Source organism: Schistocerca nitens, chromosome 2 (assembly GCF_023898315.1).
Source record: "Schistocerca nitens isolate TAMUIC-IGC-003100 chromosome 2, iqSchNite1.1, whole genome shotgun sequence".
NCBI classification, from domain to species: domain Eukaryota; kingdom Metazoa; phylum Arthropoda; class Insecta; order Orthoptera; family Acrididae; genus Schistocerca; species Schistocerca nitens.
Genome location: NC_064615.1, coordinates 826,631,387 through 826,649,628, shown reverse-complemented (window position 1 = coordinate 826,649,628; position 18,242 = coordinate 826,631,387). Strand labels below are relative to the sequence as shown.

General features: G+C 42.0%; 1 protein-coding gene across 1 annotated transcript in view; it reads left to right on the top strand.

Moving 5' to 3' along the window:
• The window catches only part of LOC126237096 (1-phosphatidylinositol 4,5-bisphosphate phosphodiesterase epsilon-1-like), a 428,615-nt gene that overhangs the window by 135,768 nt on the left and 274,605 nt on the right, over window positions 1-18,242 (top strand). Inside the window, exon 2 of the mRNA XM_049946900.1 lies at window positions 14,738-14,887. Coding sequence (XP_049802857.1) covers window positions 14,738-14,887 — 150 coding nt within the window. The remainder of the gene's footprint in view (window positions 1-14,737; window positions 14,888-18,242) is intronic.

The window sequence follows — 18,242 nt, the reverse complement described above, 5'->3', positions numbered from 1 at the left end:
CCAATATTGAAAGATACGAAATATCGCACACAAGTTTTCAACGTAACATTTGAAGATGTCTTTGACGTAAGACTTTCCAAAGTTATCTGCAGATAGGAAATTATCTGTAGCGTATTCGTCCCACTATATACAAATTGTGTACAAACTAGCAGAATTACTGAGGTGTGTCTAATGTTTCAAAACAGTGCCTATGATGTATAAGAAAATACAATTAGTTACTTCAGACGTTCTTGGAATGGAGAAGATGGTGATGCGATCTGATTTTCGTGAAGCAGACGCACTGTTCCACCTACAAACACATGCTCCCCTATTTTATCGTTCGCAGTCTTCTATACATCCATCCATGGTCCGTATTATTTTCTCCAAGTTCCCGAAGCACCTCGCGACATGCTAGCATTAGACAGACGAGACGTCTAGACGTCCCAACGCTCGAAAATGCGTATTATTTTAGTGTAACATACTTGCCACATCAACCATAAAAGAGAGTCCGCCTCGGTAGCTGCACGGTCAGTGCGGCTGATTATTAACTTAAGGGGACCGGGCGCGATTCCCAGCCGAGTCGGAGATTTTCTCTATTCAGGGAGTGGGTGTTGTGCTGTCCTTACATTCGTGTCGTCGTAACTGACGTTACACTAGTGAAATGGCTGTATGGGCATGGACCGTAAGCCAATAAAAAAATAATAAAAAAAAATACGAAAGGGTTAAGGCAAACAGTGAGATGTTTCCTTTGAAAGGCCGCTGCCTATTACCTTTACCGTCCTTCCCCAAACCAAGCTAGTAATCCGTCTCTAATGACTTCGTCATCGACGGGACATTAAGCCCTAATCTTCCTTCTTCCTCTGAAATTCATGTCCGTTCAAACAACCAAACAAAAATGATTTACAGCGTCAACCGAACTCAAAATAAAATTTTCATTAGGATTTTCTGCTGACTGCTTTGATACTTTTATATCTGTATTCGGTAAGGCACCCTACTGTGTTTGGTGGAAAGTACTTTATGCACCACTGATCAAAACAAGTTTGCTTGTATCAAACATCGGCCTCAACTTGAGGAAGATCGGGCTTAATTTCAGGAGGGACTTTCTGAGGATGTACGTTTGGAGCACAGCATTGGATCGAAGTAAACCACAGACTGTAAAAAAAACTGGAAAGAAGAGAATTTAAGCGTTTGAAACGTGGTGCTGCAGAAGGATATTGAACATTAGCTGAACTGAGAAGAAATGAGGACGTTCCCTGTAGAGAAGGTAACGAAAAATACATGCAGAAAATATTGACAAGAAGAAAAGACATGATGAAAGGACATATATTAAGACATAAAGGAATAACGTCCACGGTATTTAAGAGTGTTGTAGAGGGTGAGAACTGTAGCATAAGATTGAAATACATCCGAAAAATAATGGAGGACGTTTCACTAAAGTGCTACTCTGCGATAAAGAGGTTGGCACAGTTGAGAAATTTGCGGTCAGCAGCATGAAACCAGTCGGAAAACTAATGATAAAAAAACCTTACCTGATCCAGCCATGAATAGTGCACAGAGTGAATGACAGTCAGTAAGCCTGTGCATGATCTTGAACTTGTCTGGTTTTATCATTATCGTAGTACCTTAAGGCTATAACTTCCGAGTTATTCGAGAAAAACGTACTAAAGTGACCTTCAAGCGAGTTTTTCTCGAGTAATGCAAAAACCATGGCCTCCAGCGAAAAAGTGCTCCAGTGCAAAATTTAACTACATTAAATTTGTTGCAAAAAGGTTCTGATCTTTTACCTTTAGTATTAATAATTTGGACGTAGCGAGCGAGAGAATATGAAAATCTCGCGCGTGGTTTCTGAAAGCGTTGTGGGTTGCATAAAACCGTAGGTAGGGGCAGCTGAATCAATCTTTGTGTGGGAGGAATTAGTTTGTTACGTGACTCTTCTTGGAGTGCGTCTTTTCGGAAATTTAATAATATACCCCTGCTTGAAGTACAGCGATTACTTGACGGTCTCGTCCCTACCAATGACTAACTCGTGACGATACGAGCTAGCCTTTTTTGGATCTTAAGTACCTCGTCTATTAAACTTCTTGTTAAGGGTCCGAAAGTGCCGAGAAACATCCAGTAATCACTCAATCGTGGCCCATACAATCTACCACCTTTAGGTCAATATTACTAGGAAGTCTTGGTCTCCAATGGCTCCCTATAGAATAGCCTAATTTGTTAATCAAATTATACTGAGCATTTTAGCGCATCATTATCAGTGTGTGTAATACGGTATATGTGCCACGTTGACCCACTGCACACCCTGTTGATAGTGGTGTTAAATTTCTTCATGACTCTTTTTTTAACGAGATTGGATTCCGACTACGGTAGCGCTGTGTTACGTGTAGGGGATCAAAGGATCAAATAAAAACGTGCAAAATAAAGACTTATGCAACAGACCAGGTACGTTACGTAGCATAAGTGACTTCAACCGAGTTGTTCAAAATATTGGATAACATGAAGTATTAGTGCCATTCGTCCTCTTCACCAAAGAATCCAATTATTTTTTACTTCTTCAAGTGTTGCGTATTCGGTTGACAAAGGCCGAAAGTTTTTGTTATCATTGGTTAAAAGATGTTTAAAAAAGAAGCTGAACCATTTCCTTCTCTAACTTTCACAACATTTGTCAAAAATTATCGTATGTGGCCAGTTTTCCCGATGTCGAACAGTAAATCCAATGCTCCCATTTCACTCAGTTACGGTTCTTTCTCTTTTAAATTTTCATATCAGTCACACCACTTTCTTTTCCCTATCTTCACTAATTGTGTTTTATCACGTTCGGTTTCTCTCCTCTCATGTCTAATGCTATTAGCCCTCATAGTCTAAATACACTCTAGGATAAAAAAAGACGTACTACGGAATAATTACCCGCATGAGACGGAAACTGGTAGATCTAAATGTGAAGCTCTTTCTCTTGAATAAATCATCCAGTTTTTATCTGAAATTGTACACATTTGTTGTCTGTACATGTACATCACATCTGCCGGTCCCGTTAAGTATAAGAAATGGCGTGATGACCATGATCTTGGCGGTTTAAATAAATCAGTAGGTAAACAAACAAGTTTGCGTGTAGCAACGAAAAGACTTATTAAGTAACTCGTTCTAAACAGGGCTCAGTACTAAACTTAGTAATATCATTTTTGCTAACAAAATGGTGAGTGCATAAGCTGCTGGGGATTGTATGGCAAGAGAGGTTAATCTCTTGTGAGTGATTCCTGAAAAAAAAAAAAAAAAAAAAAAAGAAAAGAAAAAAAAACTTGTAAGTGAATGTGTTTGTAGAAGCATAAAAAGGACCATAGAAAGGACGACTTGCTTTAGAGTCTAATCAGGCCTATGCGCGCATTTTCTGCAGACGAGTTGCAGGTCGTCGACCCACCGCCTTTCACCGACACTCGCCATGCCTCGTTGCAAATTAAAACCCTTCCCCTGTGGTATTTTTTTTTTCTCTTGGCTCAGTGACGCTGACACACTGCGCATTAGGCGCACAAAAACGCTTTTCCTCCAAAATAGCAGTCGCTGGAGAGATAAATTACGCAGCGCAGTAAAAGTCACTTAGGGTAATGGAAGAGCTGCGGAGTAAAGCTCGCGTCTTCATGCACGGTCTTCGGCGGTGCCAGATAATCCCAAACTGCAGAACCACGCCTTCTCCACGACTGTGTGGTCGCTCATCGTCCGTATGCTCCACACACTAGCGACTTCTGCTGCTACGGTTATGGCTTTTGCCAGGCAACACTCTCTGAGTGCTGTTCCGTTGTTTACATTTATTTAGTAAACAATTATTCTGTTAATTAGTTTGTGGCAGTCTGTTTATTTCGACGTTCAAAATTCTTCTTTGCATTCATGGTGCATCTAAAATTGCACGCTCAGCTGAACACTTCCTCCTTCTCGATCTACAACTACACACACGCTGCTCAGTAGTGTACGGTGCGGGCTATTTCCAACAAATATCAGTGATATTGAGCAAGGGGAAAAAGAATAATAAATACCCCTAATAATCAGGGTCAGACGTATGCAAATTACATTATATTCAGAAGGCGGCGATTAACGGCTATTAAATTTTAAAATAAAATATGGTTGGAACAATTACTCTATTAATACTACTCGGTTCGGCCTAACAACAGAACACCCCGAAGTATAAAAAACGACATTAACTGCAGGATATGCGTCCCAGTCGTGGTAACTTGTATCTAGAACAGGGTTACGCATTATCTGCATCAAACCAAAGTAACCAATTTATACATAAAGAAATGTGTAAGCACTTGGCCAAATTGGAGCGGCATATTCTCATGTCACGTGGTGTTCGATTAGCATATGGAGCAACAAACAGTGAATTTGTCACCCGTAATTAACTGTTTACAGCCTTCATGTTCTGCATAATCGTCCGATCCAGAAAACATGGTCACAGAACTTTTAAAACTGATGTAATTTGTGTGCGTAAATGGTCTAGAGAATAGGATAGAGTTGGAATTGGATAAGAAGATTAATACAACATTTCCACAAGATGAGAATTTTACAGCTTACGTTTGGAAGTGTGGAACATTTGGTTCAAGCTTTTACCAGCCAAAATGGAGTAGGCTTACAGCACTTACTATGAGGCCACTCATTGTATTCTGCGAAATTAAAACACCATCTGACGAGATGAAGTGAAACAGACAAGCACGACCTTTGTGGTATCGATCAGTTACGTTACTGCGTGCAAAAAAATTCATTTTATCCGTGATAGCTTGCAAACTCGGCTTTTCTTTAGGTAGATACAGTTGAGAAAAACCGCAGTAACAAGCTGCATTTTTCTGTGAGTGAGAAGTTTATTATTACATGGCTTGTTTTGTGACTCAGCGTATGCTGCCGGCTGAAGGTACCTGAGCATAACTTTCGATAATTTAAACGTTCGGGTAACAATTGCACAAAGCACACTTCTTGACACTCATGAAAGATGGGGTGGTGCAGAAATAGGTGAGAGCTCGTAAAGATGGCAAGGTGAGGAACTAAGTGGGCGACCTTCAGTCATTGCTGACGATTTGGTGCAGAACGTTGATGAAAAAGTGATAGAGAACAAATAGTTAACGATTTAGACTCAAGTGTCAAGAAATGTGCTTTATGCAATTATTAACGAAATTTTAAATTATCGAAAGTTATGCCCAGGTACCATCAGCGACAGATTTCTACGAGGATGATATTCAAAGCTGTTTGTACGATAAGATAAATGTGTTAATACTGATGGAGCTTATGTAGATAAGTAGCTTAAATTATAGGATTTCATGTAATAATAAAATTTCTCATAAAAACGTACTTGTTTCATTTTTATTCCGGAACGATTATTAAAAAACTCGCCTCGTGCATGCGGGGAACATTGGCAAGAAGGAGGGACAGGGTGACAAGGCATATATTAAAAGATCAATGGATAACTAAAGGAAGGTGTAGAGGGTAAAAAATGAAGGGGAAAGTAGAGATTGGAATTCATTCAAGAAATAATTGAGGACGTTTGGTGAAAGCACTACTCTGAAATGAAGTGATCGGCACAGGAGAGGAGGTGGTGGCGAACTGCATCAAATCCTTCAGAAGACTGACGACAGGAAAAAGAAAGAACGGACCATTCATGCTGAGTAAATAATAGCGAATAAAAGTTTATTTCATCAGCAGCTCTTGGTTGTTCGTAAATATTACTTTTTCAATCATTCTCTTTTACGTATTTACTATTAAAAACAGTCTTGATCACGATTTATCTATCAAGGTGACCGGTTTCGACCACTACTGTGGTTCCTACTCAATGGTCTGAAGATGACCACAGCAGTGGTCGAAACCGGTCACCTTGATAAATAAATCGTGATCAAGACTGTTTTTAATAGTAAATATTTGTAACACATTGATCACTGTCAGTCCCATAATGTATTCAAAAGTAATTCTCTTTCGCGTTTCTCAGTGGTATCTGTGTCTCTGTCTCTCTTCCTCGCCTTCCCTATCTTCCGTACTTGCTTCACTGCCTCCTCTCTCCAGCTCCACACCCCTACTCTCTAACGTCATCTTGGAGGCAATTTCGTCTGTTTGAGCACTAATCAAGAGCCGCTTGCATCGAGAGAAGGCGACACTCTTTAGGAAATACCCAGCAAAATGAGTTTCGTGCCTCATCGCAGAAACAGGGCAACTGAGAAAACCGTGCTTTCACAGTTACGGAAGCCCAGCTGATGCAGAGACTTTGCACAAGTCGAACAGTTTTACTGTAACAGCCGAGCGGACATGGAGAGCGGGAGTGTGCCACCACAGTGCGCGTACTGGCGCACGGCAGGCGTGGGAGGAGCGACGGCCCGCAGACGCGTAGATGCGTAGCTGCGTGACGCGGGTTCGCCATTGCAGCTGCAGGGCGTAGCCTCGTGACATTCAGCTCGCCTCTGCGGGGGTGGCGCAGCAACGGCGCCGCCTGGACGACGCCCGGAAATGGAAAGGACGCAACGCGGTATCTGCGCTGGCTGTTCTTCCCGCTTGCTACGCTTCTTACGAGGACAAGAGAAGGGCTGCGGGAGGAACTTAATGAACTAACAAATCGGATTTCCTTGAAGCATCCAGAATCGGAACCCAGAAAACAAGGAACAGAATAAAATACTAGTGGCGTTCAGTCAGTAATGCAACACGTTTTTCTGTTCTGAAAGCAGGTTGGTTTTATTCAGGATTCCAGTACACCAAGTGCACCATACCAATCACCATCGTTTTGGCTACAAAACCCTATTTTCAAACATAGTCTCCGTTCAATGTGACGGCCACACTTCACCTTAGAGCGTATGCCCGCATGGTACCAACAGGCACACGCCTTTGAGAACCACAACTGGCAGACGAGTGTTGCCCAGTGTTGCAGCGAGGTGTCTGATTGTGAGTCGTCGATCACCTCGAATGAGAGTGTCCACATTGCAGGAGTAACAGCTGTGTGCGGACTGCCGTCACGCGGCAGATCGGACAGGTTTGCGCGACCTTGATGCGATGATGACACACGCCCCGCTCAACGACTCATCGTGCTTTTGTTCACTGCCAGATTTCTGTAGTGGACTGACAAGGCAGCCAGTCCACAGAGACGGGTAGCCGAAAGGGCACACGTACACACACGCCGACTGGCGCGAAGTCTGGAACAGGATTCGTAATGAATGTGATAAAGAAAAGAACGTAGCTACTAGAACACTTAACTTTTATATCGTCCTTTGGTATACAGCATTCTGGATGATACAAGTGAGACTATCTTGAGATACATGCAATGGTACAAATGGCGCCTTGCTAGGTCGTAGCCATGGATTTAGCTGAAGGTTATTCTAACTGTCTCTCGGCAAATGAGAGAAAGGCTTCGATCGGTGTAGTCGCTAGCAATGTCGTCGTACAACTGGGGCGAGTGCTAGTCCGTCTCTCTAGACCTGCCGTGTGGTGGCGCTCGGTCTACGATCACACAGTGGCGACACGCGGGTCCGACATGTACTAATGGACCGCGGCCGATTTAAGCTACCACCTAGCAAGTGTAGTGTCTGGCGGTGACACCACAATTTCCGTACCCATCTGTGAACGCCTATGAATACCTGCAGTTCCCTGGTTTTCCGCCAAACAAATTTAATGACAGCTCTCTGCTTCGAACGTACCTTTCTTACAGACGCCATTTTGAAGGCTGCTTACAGCGTCGCGACCTATCGGAACTTCATGAAACTACAGGGGCTGAAGCGGGAAATATTCCACGATTTCCCACAGCAAATTCCCAGTTTTTTAATTCGAAATTGGTCAAGAAGAAATGTGTTGCGTTATTTATTGAATGCCTCTCGTGTATCTAAATAACGTTAAGCCAATAACAAGAAAACTAAAGCAAGAATCTTGTAGAAGATTAAGCGTCCATTCCCTTCAGTCAGCCTGTAAAACAAGCAACTTTTACGAGTGTTTAACTAATTAAGTAACCGACGTAAATCTTTTTGCCTATTATTTATTGATTATTGGATAACATTTCAGATTTTTGTAAGAAATTGAGTCATCACTAAGCCCCCCATACGAGGAGTTAAAGTTGTTCTATCCAAAACGAGATGTGTCCATGATAGAAGTCCCGCAGTCTGCAAATCTTTTCTGCAGTCACAAAATCTGGGTAAATACGAATAGGACTCGCGCACCGAGTGTTCCACACAAACTTAATTATGAATATAGATACTTCATCCATCTCGTGAATCGAGAATTCCGACGATTTTTGTCTGTTATCGATACTGACAAGATATCAATTGTATAACGTACATGCCCCTATCTTTTGAATTCATTGACGTAGAATCTTAAATATTTTACATCTCGAAGAGACCGTAGACGTTAGTGTGTGACATAAATTTCAAATTGATACGTATACCCAATCCCGAGAAAAAAGGAATCTTAACCGAGGGACAGACTGTCAGACGGGTAACACTGCAAAAATATATTTTTGTGTGATATATTTACAAATTAACAATTTTCAGATTTTTTATTACTTGTAGTGTAAAACCTTGCTCACTGCCAAATTTCATGATTATAAATCAATGGGAAGCACACTATAGGTTTTTGCGAGTATCAAAATACGTTACATAAAAGGCCACATGTTTTGGCTACGCTGACATAGAAGTTTACATGTTTCACATACAGGAGGAACATATTAGCATATGACATAAATTTCAACTTGGTACGTCAACGCGTTCCTTAGGGAAAGGGGCAAACAGACAGTAAAAAATATTGTTTTTACGTGTGATTACAGTCTAACCGTTTTCGGATTTTTTCCTTTACTTGTGCTGTGGAACCTTGCTTCCTACCAAATGTCATGATTTTAGGTCAACGGGTAGTAATCCTATAGATTTTGATGAGTGAGTGTGCGTGTATCAAAATATGTGACGTCAATGGCCGTATCTTTCGACGCACTGACGTAGACGCTTAAATTCCTACCATCGCCAACGGTCCATAAACTTTGTATGTGACATAAATATGAAGTTGATATGTCTACCAGTACCTGAGAAAAAGGGTTCTTAACAGTGGAACAGACAGACAGACAACAATGTAATCCTTCAAGGATTCAGTTATTACCGACTGAGGTACGGAACTCTAAAAACAAAAAATTTTATTAATCAGTAGAGTATGTCACACGGAATAATAGCACATGTTTTCGAAACATGGAAAAAATAATAAACTGGTGGACGTTTGAAACAAAGATTTAGTTTTATCGTGTTTGTTTGGTCACGTGTTTTGCATTAATTAATGAATAACATAAAATACAACAATATTAGCCTACTGCACCTTGCGGACGTGCCAGAGAAGTAATTCAGCCAAATGTCAGAAACACACGTTGAAGATAAAAGTATGACTTCTACCGTATTACAAATGAATTTGCGTAAAAAATGTTGATACTCACAGCTAATCTGCTATGCTGGCGCCGTACACGACTCCTTCCACGACTGGAAAATCCTCCCACTCCACAGTTTTTGCGTGTTTCCTGGCCGTCCGCATTTCGCGATAATTGGGCAGCGCGTGGCGGTGATCGATGGCAAATATTTCTGCTTAGTATCCAAATTCGACTCCCTTGATTTACAACATTTTCAACATGCGTTTGAAACCTTCATTCAGAATCGAAACTGTCATTCAACGAGGCGACTCTTTAGCCTGCCGTAGTACAGCAACTCGCCATGGCATGGACTCACCAAGTCTCTGGAAATTCCCTGCAGAATAATTGAGTCATTGTGCCTCTATAGCCGTCCATAATTGCGAAGGTGTTGCCGGTGCAAGATTTTGTGCTCGAGCTGACCTCGCGATTATGTCCCATAAATGTGCGATGGGATTCATGTCGGGCGATGTGGGTGCCAAAGTCATTCGCTCGAATTGTCCGAAATGTTCTTCAAACCAACCTCCAACATTTGTAGCCCAGCGACATGGCGCACCGTTGTTTGGGAACATAAGGTCCATGAATGGCTGTAAATGTGTGTCAAGCAGCTGAACATAACCATTCCAGTCAATGATCGCTTCAGTTGGACCAAAAGACCCAGTGTGTTGAATGTACACACAGCCCACACCATTGTGGAGCCACCACCAGCTTGCACAGTGCCTTGTTGTGAACCTGGATCCATCGCTTCGTTGGGTCTGCACCACACTCGAATCCTACCATCAACTCTTACCAACTGAAATCGGGACTCATCCGACCGGGCCAAGGTTTCCCTGTCATCTAGGGTCCAACCGATATGGTCATGAGCCCAGGAGATGGACTTCAGGCGATGTCGTGCTATTCCCCAAAGAACCCGCGTCAGTCATCTACTGCCATAGTCTGTGAACGCCATATTTTGGCGCACTGTCCTGACGGATACTTTTGTTGTACGTCCCGCATTGATTTCTTTGGTCATTTCACACTGTGTTGCTTTTCTGTTTGCGCTGACAAGCCGATGCAAATGCCGCTGCTCCCGGTCGTTAAGTGAAGCCCGTTGGCCACGGCTTTGTACGTGGTGTCAGGTAATGCTTGAAACTTTTTTGTCTTAGCGTGTACGAAGCAAGAGCTGTAGCACTCCTCCAGAGCCACATTTCCGCAACTTCGTGGAGGACGTTCTCCTGATTTGGTAACGTCCATGTTTCAAATCTGTACGTAAGTACACTACACACAAAGATATTTACACACCTTTTTTTAGTACGGGAGCCATTGTGATTCTCCAGTAAAATGTTCTTTTTCTGGAAGGTAGTTGTGCCAACTACTACTCTTCTCTTGATTTCTTTCAGTCATCTGTTGTTTTCCACCCAGTTTCACCGAGATTGTGAAATTTGGTTATTTCTTCGAGTTCCTCATTGCCTGTTTTTATATCAGTCTTATCCCCGTGCTCTTCCTTGTCTACAACCATGACTTATCTTCTTGAGATTCCCTAATGCGACACAAGTTTTTCATTGGCTAATAAGCGTCAAATATATCTTATTTAACTTATCCTTTGTTGTTGAAATTACAATGGAGATCGGCTACATCAGAGGGTAAATAATGATCTGTGAATTTGCTACTAACTGCACAATTCCCACTTCTGGTAATCAAAAGCTATATATCAGAATCGTTGAGTATGGAGCATATGTTTATACTACATTTTGCAATCAGAAGATCCATCGTATCACCTTCCCACAACATCGTCAATATTCTAATTCGTTCTCTGCAGTATTATCGTTCTAAATAATAGCTTAATGAAAGAAAAGACATATTTAACACACTGAGTACTTGCGTAAACCATCAAGCAGAAACATGTTTTTTGTTCATTATGAACATACAGCAAACCGTTTTTGTATCTAAATAAATAAGTAAATTGTAATCGACGACCCTGCTGCAGAGCGTTTTCTTGTGAGACTGGTTCTTTTCCGAGACTTCGGGAAGTATTTTGCTCCACGGTGAACGTCAGACAGCGAAGAGTTTGTTTCCTAGACCAGTGAAACTTTTTCACATTTATGATCGAGAATGGAGGAGCAGGTAGGTCCGGCAAGAAGAGTGAGAGTAATTTTGTTCAGACCTGCACTTGTCTTCAACGCAGATACGTTACCAAAAGAGAACTTTGTGCACACAAGTAGCTCAGAGTACCATAATTAATCTTTCACGTGTCACCTCAGCTCCATGTTGCGTCCATGTAAGAATTTTAGCGGTTCACCGCGAAACCCTGTTCAGAAGTCCGTGAAAATTCGACTTGTTAAGCTTCTTTGTACAGAGGACTCAAGGGTCATTCAAACTCTGCGTTAGAGAACAAGCTGGATTCTTATTAAATTCTTAAAAGTTGTAATTTAAATGACTGAATCGTATGTGACCCTGTAAATGAAATGAATAGACGAGACAGAATTTTGTTGTAGTCACAGAATAAGTTCACACGAGATTGAGTGATCACATGAACAACGCACACACGTTCATTCTTTGCCGGTATACGTCCTGTATTTGACAAGAGAGATATTGGGAGCATGGTAGTACAAATGAAGGACAAATTCATCCGTGTCATCTAAGATGCCATACCATCGTTAGAACGCTCAAAACGCAAAATAATGATAAGCACTATGATACGCGTCAAAATATAGTAGGACTGTCGATGAAGATTGTCCCTCCGATGCAATCACACCGCCAAATATCTTCTGCTGTGTCACACACATAATGTTTTAATTCATGTGTTTCTTCACTTCTCATCAACACGGAAGTTGTTTGCAACGTGACTGGATTGTCTGCGTCAGTAAAGCATAAAAGTTGACTTACTCTAGCATTTAATAACCAGTTAAGCTTTTATTTGTAGCGAACCCATAAAACATTCAAGAGACGCTTTGAGGTATCCCTATGAACATAAAAAGACTAAAGACTAATTAAGTAAGTTGTTGAAGATTACAAAACGAAAAATTGTTGGGGGCTCCTAATTTACACGGATTTTTATTGAACTACAACTGACGATTTCTGCTATATTCCAGTGTTGTTTCACGCCTTTTTATAAAATACATGTCACTGATATCGATGGATATCATTAGACATTTATGTAATATAAGCCACAGAGCTGTTTATGAATCCATTCCGTCCTAGTTCCCCTACAATATGCATGCAGATGTATATTGCGCCAAATGTGTAATATAATTCGATCTTCAGGGAATTTACATCATGCTCTATCGATTGCTGACGTTGCTTAAGGGTAGGTGACCCTCGCGAAACGATGGGAATTCGGATTCGAAACCCAGTGTAGGGTATATTTTTAATAGCCACGGCACATTCAGAATTCTTTATCTCAGAGAGTTAGATCTGCCGATCTCTAGAAATTGATATCGCTACCTCGGAAACGCCCTTGTGCCTCAAAGTGTGTAGTCAGGTTGAAGATGTGTTACATGTAAGGTGAAGCAAGATGTTTCTGAGTTGAGTTAGTTGCTTCGTTAGCAAAATATTCCGTCGATCATTTGAAAGATTCTTTTATCGAAATTATGTGGAAAGAGTCAGTTTACAGGTTATATATACATGATTAGCTTTAACATTAATGTGCACGTTATTTTTAAGTCCTGGTCATGCAGCTACATTTGAAAACTAGGCTTTGTTTTATAGGCTACCAGTTTTTAAATGAAAAGTGCTCCTGGGAATAGAAAGAGTTAACCATAATAAATGATCTTAGATTAAATTTAAAACTTACTTTTCTACCTGTCAATCTTTTTATGTTATTCGGAAAATCATTAAAAATTTTTGTTGCTGCATATTGAACTCGTTTCTGACCCACTGACAGCTTTAATAATGTGTAATAAAAGTCACGTTTTGCTTTAGTGTTGGAGGTGTGGACACCACTATCCTTCTCAAATTGTGACAGATTGTTTATGAGGAATTTACAGGTTGCTATTGTGCAATCAATACCTTCTTTCCAAGCCATGAATCACCATAGAAAATTATGCCATAAGGACATTACCGAGTGGAAATATCCAAAACATGTTAAGAAGATTGATTCGTTTGTTTCCAAGACGCAATTATGCGAAGAGCGAAGCCAGCTGAACTTTAAGCAGCTCAAGAATATGCTTCAGAGTAAGTTTTCATCGATAGGTACACCCAAAACAAATGGTGCATTCTGCCTTGTTCAAGAGCTACATCAGCTCCATCAGTTGATGGTACGGCTGCTTATTGTACAGAACTGAATATAGTGTGTCCTATCAAAATATCAGGAGAGTCCATTTTCAGAGACTCCCTTAATACTCCTTTGAAAAACTTCATTAACAATCTCATTTATTACAAGACTTGTACCGTCTGCAAAAATTACCAATTCTGCTTGTTGAATGTTAAGTGGATGATCGTTCACTTATATAAGGAATCTTTCCGACATTGTTTGAATTATTCAGCACAACTTTCTGCATTCTGTTTGTTAAGCGTGATTCAGATCAGTTGTTTTTAAAGTCACCACTTCCATGAAACATAAGTTTTTGTAAGAGAGTGACGTGATCTACACACTCAAACGCATCGGAAAAATCACAGAAGGTGCCACGTGGTGGTATTTTATTATTTAAGACCTTTGATATTTGGATGAACGAATGTACAAATAGCATTTTCAATCGTGCAAGACATCTGGAATCAAAATTATAATGTTCTGAGCACATTGTGTCTACTTGATTGTGAGACTATTCTTGAGTACATTACTTTGAATAATGATGTTAGTAAGGAAAATGGACTGTAATTATTTAAAATTTTCTTATCGCCTTTCTTATAAAGATGTTCAACAGTGATGTATTTTCAACTGTGTAGAAAAATTCTTTGTGCCAGCGATGCATTACATATATCACTAAGGACATTAGTTCTTATGTTGGAACAACTCTCCAGAATTCTCTGAAATTCCGTGAACAGCATATCCCAAGTGAGCTTTTTTTTTTTTTTTTTTTTTTTTACAAAGTTTGTAATTCTGTTAATTTCAGTAAAGTGTTAGGCCTGCTTCTAGTAGCTTAAAATTTTTATTGAATGACACTTTTAATATATTCTCTTGCTTCTTCAACCGAACCATTAATGCTATTTTTGCAGCTACCTTTCGATAGTGATTATGAAGAATACTAACAACTTCTGAATTATGTCATTTAGTTTCATTGTGATGGTATCTTGTGCACTGACTGCCTGTCCTGTCTCCCATGTCATAAAGTCTCATATAGTTTTAAGCTCACTATCCGCAGTACTCATTTCTGTCGGAACGTGCAGAAGCTCGAGCGATATGGAGACGTTTGCGGTGTTGGCGCTGAGCGGGCCACTGAGCGGCGCGCTCGCCTTGTGTTGCAGGAGCAGAAGCGCAAACTCTTCCACACTTCGGTGTACGAGTCGGAGGTGCAGCTGAAGAAGCTCTACATCCAGACGTGCCGACGGCTTCCTGCGCACGGCTGCAAGGTCTACCAGGTCAAGGAGCTGCTGCGGGGGAAGACCAAAAAGAAGGTGCGTATACGTTCTCTGCTTACCGCTAAAGAGCATAGCTTACAGACGCGCAGTCCTCCGCGGCCACTGCGTTTCATTAACATCTGGAGTCACGCTTGCGTCTTCCACTGTAACTATTGTTTATTTTCCACTATTGGGCAAGTTCGGCTGTTATACCATTGTCAAGTGCCAGTTGACGTACGCCAAGGACAGTACACCAAGCACCAGCATATATTTTCATTTACTGATTTATTTAATCGCCAAGACCATGAGCATCAGGCCCCCTCTTTTACAGTCACACGTTTTACGTATTTTACATTACATTCGCTTCCTGGCAAGGAAGAAGGAGCGTCCAGAAGACATGGTCGGATATCAGTGTCACTTCATACATACACCATGTGATCAAAAGCGTGAGGACACCCCCAAAATCATACGTTTTTCACATTATCTGCATTTTGATGCTACCTACTGCCAGGTACTCCATATCAGCGACCTGAGTAGTCATAAGACATCGTGAGAGAGCAGGATGGGGCGCTCCGCGGAACCCACGGACTTCGAACGTGGTCAGGTTATTGGGTGTCACTTGTGTCATAAGTCTGTATGCGAGATTTCCACACTGCTAAGTATCCCAAGGCAACTGTTTCCGATTTGATAGTGAAGTGGAAACAGGAAGGGACACACGCAGCACAAAAGCGTACACGTCGACCTCGTCTCTTGATTGACAGAGACCGCCGACAGTTGAAGAGGGTCGTAAAGTGTAATCGCCAGACACCTATCCACACCAACACACAGGAATTCCATACTGCATCAGGATCCACTGCAAGTACTATGACAGTTAGGCAGGAGGCTCATAAGCAACACATCATGCCGGTAAATGCCAAACGACGCCTCGCTTGGTGTAAGCAGCGTAAACATTGGACGACTGAACAGCGGAAACACGTTGTGTGGAGTGACAAATCGCGGTACACAATGTGGCGATCCGGTGGCAGGGTGTGGGTATGACGAATGCCTGGTGAACGTCATCCGCCAGGATGTAGTGCCGACAGTAAAATTCGGAGGCGGTTGTGTTATGGTGTGGTCGTGTTTTTCATGGAGGGGACTTGCACTCCTTGTTTTTTTGCATGGTACTATCACAGCACAGGCCTACATTGATGTTTTAAGCACTTTCTTGCTTCCCACTGTTGAAGAGCAGTTCGGGGATGGCGATTGCATCTTTCAAACGATCGAGCACCTGTTCATAATGCACAGCCTGTGGTGGTATGGTTAAACGACAACAACATCTCTGTAATCGAGTGGCCTACACGGAGTCCTGACCTGAATCCTATACAGCACCTTTGGGATGTTTTGGAACGCCGACTTCGTGCCAAGCCTCACAGACCAACATTGATACCTCTCCTCAGCGCAGCACTCCGTGAAGAATGGGCTGCCATTCCCCTAGAAACCTTCCAGCACCTGGTTGAACGAATGTCTGCGAAAATAGATGCTGTCATCAAGGCTAAGGGTGGGCCAACACCATATTGAATTCCAGTATTACCGATGGAGGTCGCCACGAACTTGTAAGTCATTTTCAGCCAGGTATCCGGATACTTTTGATCACATAGTGTAGTGATCAGAGTTGCAATTCTCTGTGACAGATAGATCTGCTACCACAGCGCCTTAGTGTTCTTCGTGTTTACCTCCTTGGACAAGCCTGGAAGAGTATATCAAGGGTTGCGTTATCATTATGAATGACTCGGAGATATCATGTACACTTGTGAGACAGCATAATGAGATTCTGAGAGAATATGAGTCTCCATTTGGCCAGCTGTTCGAATCGTGCAAAGTCCTTATTTGTGGGGTGTTCGGATGTAACAAGAGCCCGACGTTGGACTGTATGGGAACGTAAGGGCAGATGTGCTCGTCATGAAGGTTCCAGTCAATCAACTCTGACGGCCACAAGGGAAGATGCCGTATTGTGCACCGAGCACATCGTAACAATCTTCATGCCAGCGCCAGCCATACAAGAACAAGTTACGCACTCCCTGCCACATTCTGTGTCATCCCGCACAATTGCTCGGAGACCAGAAGCAGCCGGTCTAGAGGAGTGCCGTACCGTCCATAGGCTGCCATCGACACCACAACACAAACTTCTGCGGTTTGAGTGGTGTCGTGACCAGGAAGCATTCACTGCTGATGAATGAACTCGCACTGAGTTTAGCAGTGAATTGCTGTTCTGTACTACCCAGGGTGATCATCTCGGTCCGATGCTTCCAGTGCCTGAGGCAGCAATGCAGTGTTACTCCTGGTGTCATGGTATTGGGATCAATTGGTTAGGACTTCAGGGCAAGGCTGGGGTGATTGAAGAAACTCTGAGGGCACAATGGTACGTCATACGCATCCTGGGTCCTCATCAATTACCACTCATGTGATAGTGTCCCCTCGTCAATTTTCAACAGGACAATTCTTGTCAGCACATGGAACATGTCCGTATAAACTGTGTTGAGGTACTCCCGTCGCCCCCAAGACACCCCAGATCTGTCCCTGACAGAAAATGCATGGGAGCGGCTCGGGAGTCAATTCCGTTCCAGTGTCAGTGTTCGGGATATCAAGGACGATCGATTTACAACAGTTGTGGATTAGCGTACCTCAGGAGACGATACAACGGCTCTATGGCACACTTCCATACCGAATCAGTGCATGCGTCCATGTGGACGTGCTGCTGGTCCCGGCGGAGGTTCGAGTCCACCCTCGGGCGTGGGTGTGTGTGTTTGTCCTTAGGATAATTTAGGTTAAGTAGTGTGTAAGCTTAGGGACTGATGACTTTAGCAGTTGAGTCCCATAATATTTCACACACATTTGAACATTTGATCATGCGTCCAGGACAGAGAAGGAGCAATGACACACTGATAGGTGGTCTCGTAGTGCATAGTTCTTTGTAAATGTGTTAAATTGGACTCGTTATTGTAATCACTGAAATAACATCACAAACCGTCTTAATCCATGAAGTTAAACTCCCTCCCTTCTGGGTGCTTCACTTTTGTATCAAGCAGTGTGTTTAACACATTAACTCGTTACTTAAGTAACCAGACGTTTGAATCTGTTTTATACATTGGAATTCTACTTTCTAAAGTATTGGGGAGCGTGTAGGAGGGTTTACTGGTTTCCGACTTTTACTATTATGCAATTTCAGCTCTCGCTTCAATGTTAAGCGATAGATGGTTTACGTGAGAGCTTTATTTAACCTGCCAAGATTGGAATCATCAGTCCATCTCTTACCCCTAAGCAAGCATTCTACATATTTTACATTATATATACTGATGTGATACAGTCATAAGACAACGATATGCAATTATGGAGATGGTGGTAGTATTGCGTGCACGAGATATAAAAGGGCAGA